Source organism: Erpetoichthys calabaricus, chromosome 4, assembly GCF_900747795.2.
Source record: "Erpetoichthys calabaricus chromosome 4, fErpCal1.3, whole genome shotgun sequence".
In the NCBI taxonomy this organism is placed as follows: domain Eukaryota; kingdom Metazoa; phylum Chordata; class Cladistia; order Polypteriformes; family Polypteridae; genus Erpetoichthys; species Erpetoichthys calabaricus.
This window is the reverse complement of record NC_041397.2, coordinates 126955506-126970047: the sequence shown is the minus strand read 5'-3', so window position 1 is coordinate 126970047 and position 14542 is coordinate 126955506. Positions and strand designations below refer to the sequence as shown.

Here is a 14542-nt window from a genome sequence, read left to right as displayed (position 1 = left end):
AATGTTTTTTTGTACAATGTACAATTCTCATGACAATGGAATAGGTTATTCTTAGTCAGTAATTGCAGTGGAAAATGTAGTTAACATCCACTCATGCATGGGAAAAAATACCGTAGAATACCGTGAAACTGATATAATTTTGAGCACTAGGAAAAACTACAGTGTTCAGATGTGCAAAGCTGATAGAGGTCTGTCTACATAAAATTAAGCACGCCATGGGTTGGCAGGTGCAACTAGGACATAGGGTGGAGACATAATAATGCCTGGGGTAAGACCTTTGTATAAAAAGATGAGTCCCAAAAATAACTGCTTTGATAGAAGGCAAAGATAATTTCCCCAAACTGTTATGCAAGTGCTGCTGGTGGGTCCATGCTATATAGTTTGGAAGATGGACAGCATTTGAGCCACCATGTGTGCTTGTATCTTTCATTATAATCTGGGTCTAAAGAATACAGAAAAAACATTTGGAACTGGCAGAATGATCTTATATAGGATGCCCCTGCCTGCACACCCCTCAGAATTTTTGAGGGCTTTTTATTATTAAAAGTAATTATGGATATTGTACCAGAAGTTTGAAAAATTACTCATGCTTGAGGCTTGTAGTTGGGATGTGATTTAGGGAAAAGGTGCGACTAGTAATGGTGTACTGCACCAAATTTTGAGTCACAAATTTTATTTTGAAGCATTCTAACCAGTATTCACTGAACAAAAAAATATGCTTTTTAATCAACATGTCATTTACACAGCTTGCAAAAAGAGAGTGGCTGATCAGTGTAAAGGGAACATTAAAGGAACTTATAAGTCTAAAGTCAACAGCTTGGATCATCAGATTATAATTGTATGTACCCGAATCTTACACATAAAACTGACTTTAAGGGAGAAAAGTTGACAATTAAGTAAATTAATGTCTGAGATGAAAAAGTTTTCAAGTGCCAGGCTGTTTTAAATGTATTGACTGACACCATAAATATTTGTGTATCATTATGCAAGGATGCCATAATCCAGGTTAAATTAGAAAAAATATATCTTGAAAACAACCTGTTAACTATCTAAGAATTAATAGAACCTTTCAACACAGAACTATAACTTAAAAGTAAGAATTACAAAAGAGAAGAAACGTGAAAAATATTTTACACATCACTTAACAAATACAATGATATACTTTCTGTTAATCCCTGAGGGGAATTGTCTTTTCACATTACCTTTGGGGGTCACAGTACAGAGTCAGCCATTGTACAATGCCCCTCAAGCAATTTACAGGTTAAGGGCATGGCTCAAGGATTGAATGGAGTAGGATCCCTTCTCATATTTCTTCTTTATTTCAGTACATTTTTACCTGTTTTAAAAATGAATTATGCTCTCCCACAACACAATTTTGAGATGCTTTGTGTCTTTTGATGCTAAGTTGTTGCTAGGCAGGATGACCAGGAGTGACGCCACTACCACAATGGTACAAAAGTAACCATTATGCACATCCTGTTTTTTCAAGTTTGTAAATACATTAAGAACTCTGGCATGCTGGTGATTTAGTGTTTCAGGTTCTCAACAATTTGTGCGGTGTTTTGTTTTAAATTTCTAGATTTAAAGATTTCATTGTATGAACTTCAGCCTGTTTTTTCAATTTTTCTCCTCTTAGCTCCTTTTACTTTAGACATCTCCCAACTTCTATTTCTTTACTTTCACTGATGCCTGTTCTTATGCAGTAAGTACAATAACAGCAGCACTGAGAGTTGGCTGCAAACTGATATCCTGGGTTCAATGTGGAATGGTATTAAAACGAGGCTGACATTCATAACAAAAGAGATGAATGAGTGGTGGTGGCAAATCTGATCAGTTGATCCAGAAATGTAATCAATTATTTTTTATTGTTTGAGACATAGGATTTTGCTTCATAAAGATTCAGCAAAAAGTAAATGTCGGGGCTGGGCCTAGGAGTCAAAATTAAGTGACTTCAATTTTTCTGAGGTATGTTAAAGACTAGGGCTGACATTTGGTCTCTTGGTATTACAATGCTAAAACTCTTTAAAGCATGGCATTGATTACATTTTTTCTGTAAAAATGCTATGCTTTGTGATTTTTGGTTTCTCTCTGTTTCAAATTGGCCATAGCACAACCTACTCCAAGTGTGCATACTGGAACTAAGTCTATGTTTGTTTCAAAGGTCGGGTATTTATTCAGTAGAAAATGCACAAGTTTTGCAATGCCCACCTCAGCCAAGTCATGCTTGCCCCCAAATCACCCCTTGTCTCTAACTGGCTATTTCTTATCCCTTTCTCCACCTAACGGCTAATGTGTGGAGAGTGTACTAGTGCCAAAATGGCTGCCGTCTCATTATCTAGATGGATGCTTAACATTAGTGGTGGTTGAAGTGGGTCCCCACTCACTATGTAAAAAAGTGTATTGAGTAATGAGAAAAGAGCTATATAAATGTAAAGAATTATTATTATTATTCAAGTGTCTGTTTTCTTATCAAAGTGATGTGCAACTTGTATTCTAGTAGGAATTTTTCAAATGCCCAGTCTGTCAGCTTTAAAAACAGTACAGTTTTGGCTTTTTAAGGCACACAGACTTGCTTCAGTAGGTTGCAACAATTGCATGATATAATGTATGCTTCAATAAATGCACATTACCCTGTACTTGTTGTAAACTCATAGCACGTTTTCATATTATATTTACTGACAGCTCTTTCTCCACTAAGGTAACTGACATCAACTGATCTTGAAAGAGCACTCACATGTTGCTCTGGATCCATAAATCTCCAGTAATTAATTCACACATTCTGGATGGCTTAAATGAATGAAAATAGACCTTCTGGGAAAACTGTTAATGTTAATGAATTTAGGTCTGATAAACCATCTACACTTTGTAGTTTGTTTCTTTTCTCTTTTTTAGTCATTTAACATCTTGCATACAGGTTTCAATTGAACTACAAATATTTCTATAAATGGTTATTATTCTACGTAAATGGTTTGAAATTGATTTTTGAAACTGGGTGCAAATCAATCTTAATTTTAACACAAGATGGGACTGACACAAACTCTGAGGAATGAAAACCCAGGGTTTAAAAAGCACTTTGATATTAACATTTCAGATGTTTCCTTAACATCACAAGCCAATCAGAACAGGCGGAAGAAGGCTGCAGCAGGAAGGAGTCCCCAACAGTTTTGGGCTCCATGCCTCTGGAAACCTGTCAAGGAAGTGCAGTGACTTCCAAGATAAGGAATCAACCTAAAATCCTGCATTAAGACCTATGGCAATAAATGAGTGGAAATGGGGGGCAGGGTTTATGAAGTTTGGAAGTCCTTAGTCACAACCTGGCACAGCACGTAGTGAGACCTAGGTTGCTAGGTTCCTTGATCAAGATAGAAAAAGCCCTTTGTCAGCTGGACTCATGATTAAGGGCAGTGTTTGAGATCATTGACAGGGGTTGAGTCTTGAGAACCAATTCCAAATTTGCAAGAACCTGGAAATCGAAAAGACGTTTGAATTATGGCTCCACTTATCGATTCAAACACATGCATTTTCAATCAGCTATATGAATCTAACAAACATCCTTGATGCAGACACAGACATGTTACCTGGACCTGTATTAGGACGACAGACAATCCTACGTCATGTGTCAATAGTGTGTTGATTTCTTTTGCTCAGCACCCGGGATGTAAACTAGGGACTGTGGCAAATGCTCAAAAGTGTGGCTATATTTCATTACAGAAAAGAGTGACAATGGAAAATGCAGCAATTGTGGCAAGGTTATTTCTTGTAAGGGAACAACAAACATGTCAAAACACTACAGCACAGAATTAAATTAAAAGAATGTACTGTCTTCAATGTCTTGCTGTCTCCCAGCCCAAGTGCCCCAGCTAGCACCAGCACATCACACTCAGGTTGAATTACATAACATAGCTTATATGGATTGGATGGTTACTAGTTTTTACAATTAACTGAAGTGAAATTCCCAATGGATTTTAGAAAGCTTCATATTTTGCTTATAACGATCTTATTTTTCTAAAATTGTGCATGCATATAATTTAACTAAAGCAGAAGGCTATAGTGACACTATTTCAGAGCTCTTTCATAGAGCATTCATGTAGCTGTAAAAATTAAGGAGTCTTTTTTGCTTATGGATTGTCCTGACGTATATGTGTTACCCATGTATCTGCACTGTCCATTACAGAGGGCAATCAATCCAGTGTAATTTGTTCATTTGAACTGCTAGTACTAGTGGTAAAACAGACTATGTTTACAATCAGCTTTTTACTTAACCAAGAGCTGGACTTCAATTAAAACATTTAAATAAAGACATACATTGGAACAGATTTATACAATAAGACAAGGTAGCGCATATTTTAAACAAAGTTACATGAGACCTTAAAATTCTGTGCAGAATACTCACAAATATTTTAATTTCCACAAATTACTTTGTTTAGTGCACTAATTATTTGCAAATATTTATGTAGTAGGCAATCTCTCTTGCTTGTTGCAAAAATATTCAACTTTTTTCTCATCACTGTTTTATAAGTATGCCTAATTTGTTACTTAGGAATTACTTAATTTTTTAATTGTTTACAATTTGTTAATCTTGAACGCATATAGGATTTCAATATGCATTACAGTTGCTCTGCTTCATTCAGCAATATGAACAATACTGTGCAAGCATGCTGTAGGATTAGAAGATGTGGCTGGACCACCATACTACAAGTTTAAACTGCTCCTTAAAAAAAACTTGAACAAACTTTCTTAAAGTGAAGGCCAAAAACATGCTGAAGTATATTCTTGAGCAAAAAAAATCAATAAAGACATTTAGGAAACTGACATGGATTGTTTAGTGAATTTATACTCAATTTCTCTCCTTTGTATTTGACAAGCTGACTGCTCCAGATTTATGGAAGCATTGTGACACATTAAGACACTCATGTTTCTTTAAAATTTCTGTATTGGACCGACTGCCTTTAAACCTGAATCTGAATATTAAAATCACACATACAAAATGATACATGGTATACAAGGATAACTCAAAAAAACCTGCTGTAGCATGCCTAAAAGAACTAAACACACTTTAATATCATATTTATGTTTGCAGACCGCCTCTTCCCCAAGTCAGAGGAGTTTCTCCACTGATGGAGACACAACGTGCCCGGAGCGGTCACACATACTACCAGAAATGGCTAACATGCTGAATTTGTAGACTTTGTCATTGCACAAACACACTTTTTTACTTTGTGTATTTATGATATTTAGGTTGAAGAAATATTATTTTATAAATATTTACTTCATCTCTAAACACTCTGTTTTTGTTTTACTTCATCAAATAACCTTTGTTGTAAAACTAAGTTGAACTGTTTAAAGACAACAAATACAGTTTTATGTTAATTAAATATTTTGACCATTTTTATAACAATACTAAAATCGAGATCAATAATCAGTAAGAACCAGAATCGATTTTGAATAAATAAAATCTAAACAATCCTCATCCCTACCATTGACGATTCTATTTTGATACACATGCTGGAAAATTATATTGGGCTGATAGCCACCATGCTTGCCTGGTTATGTTCCAATTTATCAAATCAATTTTAGCATGTGTAGAAACATACTGACAGTACTCCATCACTATACTCAGAAGTTAAATATAGTGTCCCACAGGGTTCAGTACTGGGAACCTTTACTGTTTTCACTTTACATGCTATCATTAAAAAACATAACGTTAATTTTCACTTGTATGCAGATGACACCTAATTATACCTTTCATCTAGGCTATTTCTCTGATGTTGTCTTTTAGTTGTGTCAGTGATTTAAAGGAGAGAATACATGAGAACTACTTGTCTCTGAATAGAGAAAAAACAAATTTTATTTATTGGGGGAAAGATGTTGACAGCAGCAACATTCTGTCACTTTTTAACTCAGATTAGAATCACCATTACTGAATCAGCACACAATTTAGGTGAAATCTTTAACTCTTGTATGTCATTTAAAACACATTGCAAAACTATCCAAAACAAGTTTTGTTCCAACTTAAAAATTAGGATGTTTCCTAAATATGCAGAATAATGATAAAGCAATTCATACATTTATTTCTTGCAGGACTGGATACTGCAATGCAATTCATTGTTGTTCAAATCATTCTTTATGCAGCTTGCAGTTTATTCAATATGCTGCCGCAAGAGTTATTACACAAATCAGAATGTACACTACAATTCTCCAGTCCTTGCATTGGCTGGCTCCCAGTTAAACAGTGCTGATTTCAAAATCCTCCTTATAGATTATAAAGCCTTAAATGGCCAAGACCCTACTTACTTAGCTGAACTACAGTAATCATTACTTACAAATCTGCGCACACATTGAGACCTCAAGATACTGGCCTGCTTATGATTCCAAGGATTAATAAAATAAAAATGGGAAATCAAGCTTTTAGTTACACGGTACCTAAAGATGTGGAACAAACTGCCTGCTAATACAAGAGATGCCCCTTCATTTTCAGTTTTTAAATACAGGCTGAAGACTCACTACTTAACTAGAATATGCTGAGTAGAGCTGCTGATTAGCTGTACATACTGCATTTTTGTCTGTTAGTCATTTTATAAAGAAATGGCATGGTATAAGTAACATAATATTTGTAAACAATTACTTCTTCTTTTTCTTTTGGCTGCCCCCGTTAGGGGTCGCCACAGTGGATCATCTTCATCCATATCTTTCTGTCCTCTGCATCTTGTTCTGTTACACCTATCACCTGCATGTCCTCTCACACCACATCCATAAAAGAAGAATGTAGAGGAAAATAAACGTGGTTGCAATGGCGAGTCAGATAAAGGATGGGGAAGGAGATGGAAAAAAATTGAGACAGAAACTTTCTATAGTGTGGGTGCACTTCACCGAAAAAGAAAAAAAAAGTTGAATGCAGATTATGCAAAATGGAGCTTTCTTTTCACAGCACCACCACCGCGATGCATGAGCAACTGAAATGCAAGCATCCTGGAGCTGTGATGCTACCATCTTTTGAGAGGTAAGTTTTAGCGAGTAAAGTTAGTGTCACGTGTTAACATTGATGTTTGTACTATAATGTGTATATCAAGCTTTCAACAATGATGGTTAACCCTTAAACCGACACATACTTGGGGGGTAATGCAACACTGGATGCCAAATACTTTTTAGCTGTACTTTTTAAGTAAACATCACAATTCACAAAGAAAATGTGAAATTTTAATAGAACACATTTTTTTTCATGCAAAGAGCATCACAATTAATGCAACACTGATCATTTTACACACTACAAATGAAGTGTAAAAACTATTAAAAGAGGTAGAGGTAAACACTGATGATTGCAGGCTCATCTAGTGTAGCAGCTGAATCCCAGAGACAGTGGTGCTGCAGTTCTGCCTGGGCCGGCAGTGGCCGTGAGCTTGTTGCTCAACGAATATACGGCACTGACTGATCAGCTCCGGCGTGCTGGCAAATTGCACTGAGAAACAACTTTAGTCAGTTGCGGAGTTCAATGAATGGATGTCGCCGCATATACTCGGCTTCAGCGTGCTTCCGAATTGCATTGGGAACCGACTATAGCCATTTCCGGCAGTTTAAGGGTTAAGTGAATATAATTTCAGTTATGTTTGCTAACGTGCTTGGAGCTATAGTAAACAAGTGAATAGGAGTAGCTGAGCCATCCTAGTTTTTTTTTCTTCTTTTTACGTATAATATTTGAGTTCATATACTGTAAATAGTAACTTGTGTTTTGGAGTATATCAGTAATTAGCTTGTTACATATTTTAGTCCGTTATTCTTTTTATTTTATTTGAATTGAAGTTTTATTTAAACTTTTGGACTTTAAGACACACCAGTGGCCATTTTTGGTTAAGTTAAATGCACTTTTATTGTTTAAAGACTATGTGCACTTTAGTTTGTACTGTTTAATGTACTGTATTTCTTTTTTATTGTGATGGTCACACTAATATAAAACATCTAATTATTTTCAAATTCATATGTTTCACTGGTTGTTATTTTAATTTGATTATTATTAATTTTAATCATGTTAATGCAGAGACATCAGGGTGACATTCACCGGTGGACAGACATGAGCAGATGAGGTAAGACATACACTGGAGCCCAGAACAGGATGTGCAACCACAGGTCGCAGGCATCAGAATAGTCAGGCATGAAATAATCGTGACTAATCAACTAATTGAAAAAAAAAAAATTGAAACATTAGTCGACTACCAAAATAATCATTAGTTGCAGCCCTACTAAGGATGACATCCTAGTACCATCACTGCCGCTAGAAAGATAGTGGTGGGGGAAAAAGAATTTAGCATCACTGATTTATTTGTGTTGACATGCCTGATGAAAAGACTTAAATAATTTTAATAAAAATATTTAATTGCTTCAAACAATACTTTGTTTTAACCATTACATAAAATTTTTATTTTTTCATAATTTAAAATGCATGTTTTAGTGAGGTATATAAAAAAGCAGTCTCAAATGTTTTTCATATTTAGCACGTGAGAAAAAAGGAAGCAAACCTGCACTAAACTTCCGGTAGATTTATGTGCTCCTAATATACATTATCAGTACAGAATCTCCTCTTTGCTCAGTGTCTAATAAACATGAAAGGTTTTCATACGTCTTTCACACTGCTAATATTAACATATTACATCTTATCTGCTGTAGTACAAAACTAAAAGCTGTGGTTCTGGCATATCATGTGCTTTTCTTGAAGATACGAAGACTTAAATACTTACTCAGCAAGAAGTGAAATGGTACAACCAAGTGTTATACAAAAAAAAAAAGGAAAACAAAATGTAATGTCAGCTGATTATATCCCCCCCCCCCCCCCCCCCCCACACCCCCCACCACCAAAGGAAGCAATGGAGGAAGTGCTTAATAATGGTAAAGAGAACTTCTGAATTCAACTGAAAAACATTATCAACAACACCTGCAGCTTATTAAGGAGGGAACAAATGTTGCAGTGCCATGAATACAACAGGCAAGTATTCTTCACAAAAGACTTGCAAAAGTAAAGTACATATGATAAATGTTTAGAAGGCATAGTTAAGCTTGAGTTTAGTTTGATTATATGGGTGTTTACTTAGCTAAATCTCTGTGATGATATGTAAAGATAAGTTTATAAGTTTTAAGTAGTCATTAAAAATTAAAATGCTTTAAAATTAATTGCTTAACCAATAATTAGAACAATTTGTATAGTTAACATAATCTTGTGGTTTTAACTAAATTAAAAATGAAACATCACACTGCAGAATTTGTTATACAGTATGGCAATCATTTAAAGATTATATATTTTTGCTGTGTTTATCACATATACATAGTTAAATATTTGAATACAAGATAGAGATCACTATTATTTTAAAAACTTAGGAAAATAATGGTATCATTTAGACTCCAACTAAATTTCTGTTTAGTAAAAGGTACAAACTTTTTTTTTAAAAAAATGCCTTCTTTACATTTACTTTAATATATGATTTCATTTTTTTTTGTATTAAGATGATATGATGTATCATATGATAAAGAACTAGAACACTCAAACTTTTCTTAACATAAAAATTGTAATTTTATGCTATTAAACTAAACTAGTACAGTATACAAGGAAAATTCTGAATGCATTTATCTGTTGTATAATTTTTCTCACAGTGGATCAGAGAGCTGTATAAATCTGAAAAAATAAAAAGTACCAAATAACATAGAAACTCAATAAAAAATGAATTATTTTATAAAAGGATTATTTTTTAAGCATGAGAGCTACAATAGAAGTTTAAAAAAGTAGGCTAGTAAGGTGAAATCATAACTTTAACTGAACAGTATTCATACATAGAAGCAGATATGATACTATAAGCATGAATGACATACAGAAACCCTTGTTAGTTTTGTTCAGTATAATGAATGCTGACTTACAGTGCTTCATTAGTTAAAAACAGCTTTATATTAACCATAGACAAGGGGCAACTGGCATTATTCAAAATATTATACAGAAGTACAAAAATTTGTAAATAGGATTATGAAGATGTATATAAGTGAGACTTAACTCAAACGTTGCTAACCTATAGTGAAGTTAGAAAAGAAAATTTGAAAAAACTACAGGTATTTAGATCTGGCTTTTATGAATAGCAGAAAACAATATTGATAAGATAGAAAACACAGAACCATGCAGCCTAACATAAGCTTTTTCTTTAAAAATTAAAGGTACATTTTACACTAACCATTCAAAATAATATAAATTCAATTTAAAAGGAAACAAATTTATGTCTATATATACAAGCAGCAATACTGTGGTTTTTAAAATTGTCATATTGTAACTAAGGGGGCAGGGTTGAAATAACCAATTTTAAAATAAATAGATTTTGTAGACTATTTCACTTTATGGATTAATTGCAAAAAGAAAAATATTGCCCTAATTTTTTTTTTCTTTCCAATATAGAGCTTCAGATTACCCGTGCCCTTTCAAGTTTGAAATCCTTGGTATCTTCAGCATCCTATAACACAGCATTTAACAATGGAAGCAGCAATATCACACAAAAACCAAAGGATCTTGAGTGTAATTTGGATGAAGAAAGCACACGCATCACTTTGGTTACAGTCTACTCTTTCATCTTTATCTTTGGACTACTTGGAAATGTGCTTGCTTTGTACGTTTTTCTTTGTGTTCATTCAAAAAAAAGCTCAGTCCATGTTTTCCTTATTAATACTTCTGTTGCAGACCTAATTTTAATCTTTTGCTTGCCTTTCCGGATATACTACCACATCAGCCATAACAAGTGGATGCTGGGACAGACTCTTTGCAAGGTAGTGGGAAATGTGTTTTATATGAATATGTATGTTAGCATATTCCTCTTGGCATTCATTAGTATAGATCGCTACTTCAAAGTTCATCACTCTACTCATCAGCATAAGCTACTGAACATAAAATTCAGTTATCTTATATGCTGCATTACATGGATGTTGTCCATAGCATTAGTTATTCCATTCATAATCAAGCCAGAAGGGAATGAGTCAAACCAAAAGTGCTTCCATTACAAAGACAAACAACAAGCTGTTTGGAAAGCTATTATTAATATAATCATTGTGGCATTTTTCTGGCTGCTATTCTTGTTCCTTGTGACATCATATGTGAAAATTGCAAGGACACTTATACATCTTTCCAGAGAAAAATCAACTTTTCCAAATGCCTCCAAGTACAGGAAAACTGCAAAGAAGTCATTTATTGTACTCTTCATTTTCACTTTATGCTTTGTGCCATATCATCTGTTCAGGTGTTTTTACATTCACTCCCAGATAAGCAGCAGCAAATGTGACTGGAAAAAAATAATGGACAAAACAAATGAGATAGTCTTGCTCCTCTCTGCTCTAAACAGCTGCTTGGATCCAGTTATGTACTTTCTACTGTCTTCATCAATAAGGAAAAGGACTATCAGTATTATTTTCAAGAAAAAAACCCACAACGTAAGCACAACAAATAGTTCCACAACAGAAATGAAACAAATTAATGTTTCTATACCATCAAATCCAAGAGTTAGTTTTAGCAGTATTTATTCAATATTTCGCAAGCAATCAAAATAATTGCAAAAGAATGACATTACCTGAATAAAAGTAATATTATAGGCATTACGTTTGATGTAAGTAATGGTACTGAAAAGGTAAAGCAAATGCTCTGTGCTTGTTACTACCAATTGGGCGATCTTAAGATATAAACAATGTCTGACATTAAAACATCTGCCATTTAAACAGAACTGATATGATTAAAGCAGTGTTTACTTACATGAACAATAAAAAGAATCTAACACTTTAATGCTTATCTTTTGATAGAAGAAAAAAACAATTAATGAACACACAAAAATAATTTAAAATAACAGAGCCTATATTTGACTACCATATGATATATACTGTAATAAAACAAAAAGTAACAACACTGTTAGATGTTTCTTTTCCTTCTAATAAATATATTAGAAAATCTTTTTTCTGTAATATATAATTAGCCAATAGTTTGCCACACACAATTTACAAAACTCTAAATTAATTAACTAGATATTAATAATACAAAAATAAACAATTGCCACAGAGAAAGATTTCAAAATGAAGAAACAAATGTCTAAAAATAAAAAATCAATTGACAATGCTTTTGCAAACAAGAAAAAACTAACATGCTGTACTATGGTAAAGAAGAAATAACATAGGTAAAATAAAGCAATATTTTTTTTTCCTCTGATTAGACTTGTATAGATAAACTTTATGAATCTCCAAGGGAAATTTAGATACATACAGCAGCAGAAATATAAAAAAACATAGATGCAGACTCATAGGACAAATAAAATTACTCTGGGAGGTCAAAAGGAAGAACTGAATTGCCTGCTAACAGTGACTAGAAAAGATCCCCAGAGGTTCTTCTTAGCACACCGTGGTGGAAATGCGATTGACCAAGGACATTGTACAGTCCTTTTACTATTAATGGCATGCTGTTTGAGAAAACATTTAATAATATTTATCATGGTTACATAACTACTGTTCTTTGTGATTCATCATTTCTCTTAAGTATTCCATTCACTATCTTTATAACTCACTAAGTGAAGCCCACTATTTCTTGAATGATTTGCTTAACAGTAATTGGTACTTTTATAATTCAGTTAACACATAACCTTCACAAGCGCCTTACTAAAAAGTAATTACTTTATGCTAATACAGGTTAAGAATACCTAACCTGAAATTCCAAAATCTGAAACTTTGAGTGCCACCATGTTGCCACAACTGACAAATTCCACACCTGACCTCACTTGCCCATGTGGGGCTCTAATCAATGTTCCTTCAAATATTTTTTCTTTTTTAAACTGATGAACAGATGTGAATAAAACATGAGTTGGTACTTACCATTTATGGCTAATTCCTTCAAACCATTTTGACATTCAGGGAAGACAAGCGGGGGTCCTCAGTGGAGTTTTGGGAGCCACGGGTGAAAGGCACAATGACCTGCGAGGTAGTTCCAAACTACTAAAGGGAGCACAGGCTCTAATGCTGTGTTGGTGGTAGTTTGTGAACAGTCATCATCACTGCTAGATCTACGTTTATTACTCACTGTGTTTTTTTCTTATTCTCTGTGTACAGTACCCTTTGAATCAAAGCACAGCACTGTAGGTGGAGACTGAAAGCCTGCTATTGTTTGTTGTTGCTGCTGTTTAACAGCTATTACAGGTATTCTGCTAATGCTAAAGTGCACACACTGCTTCATGCACAGAATTATCAACATATTGTATAAAATTACCTTCAGGCTATGTTTATAAGGTAAATATGAAACAAATACATTTTGTGTTGAGATGTGGGTCCCATCCCTAAGATATTACATATATGCAAATATTCCAAAATCTGAAATTATCCATTATACTTCTGGTTCCAGGCATTTCAGACTAGTGACGCTCAACCTGTACTTACATTATGAAAAATAAGTTGCAGTTGAATGTTGTCTGAGACTTCAGTAATTTCAACCTTTAACTATATTTGGCTTGAACAATTATAATAGTTCTTTACAATGCATTAGAAGGGGGTACTGTGCTGAAATGAAATATCGTAAGATAAGGTGAGTGCATTATGATATTGCAACAGTCCTTATGCTATTTACTCTTTCAATTTTTGTTATTTAAAGCAAATGGAATATACAATTAAATGTGGGTATGGGGTTCAGGTGGACACATCTGCAACATAACATCACACACTAAGATTTCTGCAGGTATAGGCCACAGATCCTTCAAGTTAGCAGCTGAAGAAGATGCTGCTGTCTGAAGTTTTCTTCAAAGTTTTCTATTCCTCAAAAACGCAAGATATCAACTATAAAACTATTAACAAATAATGCTAGTTTTACTGTATTGACTTCTCTCAGCACTGGCATATTTAATAAACAGTGACCTTTTCATTAATTTAATAAGGTTGTGTCAAGGAAAAAATACACTGAATGCATATGTGGGCTGACTTTTTACGGATCCCTCAAGTTTATATTTATATCCAAATGAAGGCTATATTGATTTTCATTTACACATATGTTGATATATCCTAATAAATTAAAAAAAGGATAGCTTCAATGCTGTATACAGTGTCTTGCAAGTGTAATGAAATTGTTTTGAATTTTATAACTGTTGCAGGGTTAGATACTGATATAAATTTTTTTTGCTCCTGATCTAAATTCACATTGCAAAATTACATGTTAATGAATAATATTCGAATGTACTGAAATAGTACATATCATAGAGTTCAAAACTAAAATATGCTGCTTTCCTAAGCATTTAGAGTTGTGTTATGGTAGCTTTAAGATATCACATATGAAAGAAATTACTCTGATTAACATATACTTGCCCTATAATTGGCCACTGTATGTGCATTAAAATGAAGTTATTGTAACATATCATATTAATCTATTTCCTATTGTAATGAAGTACCGTTGTAATAAATTGTGTAGAAGATTTAGTCATGTTTTGTATGAATCATTTGTATCCATGCTTTTTTTTTTAGCACAAGAAGTATTTAAGAAGATTATTTTGTGCTGTTATCTATACCATTTTGT

At 33.8% G+C, this 14542-nt stretch overlaps 2 protein-coding genes across 16 annotated transcripts in view; one reads left to right on the top strand and one right to left on the bottom strand.

Moving 5' to 3' along the window:
• caska (calcium/calmodulin-dependent serine protein kinase a) overlaps window positions 1–14542 on the bottom strand; it is a 664459-nt gene that overhangs the window by 273447 nt on the left and 376470 nt on the right. The window lies entirely within an intron of this gene.
• On the top strand, window positions 8848–14445 carry gpr34b (G protein-coupled receptor 34b). The gene is made up of 2 exons (XM_028799769.2): window positions 8848–8974; window positions 10421–14445. The coding sequence occupies exons 1-2, from the start codon at window positions 8962–8964 to the stop codon at window positions 11557–11559; spliced, it is 1152 nt and encodes a 383-aa protein (XP_028655602.1). The 5' UTR covers window positions 8848–8961; the 3' UTR covers window positions 11560–14445.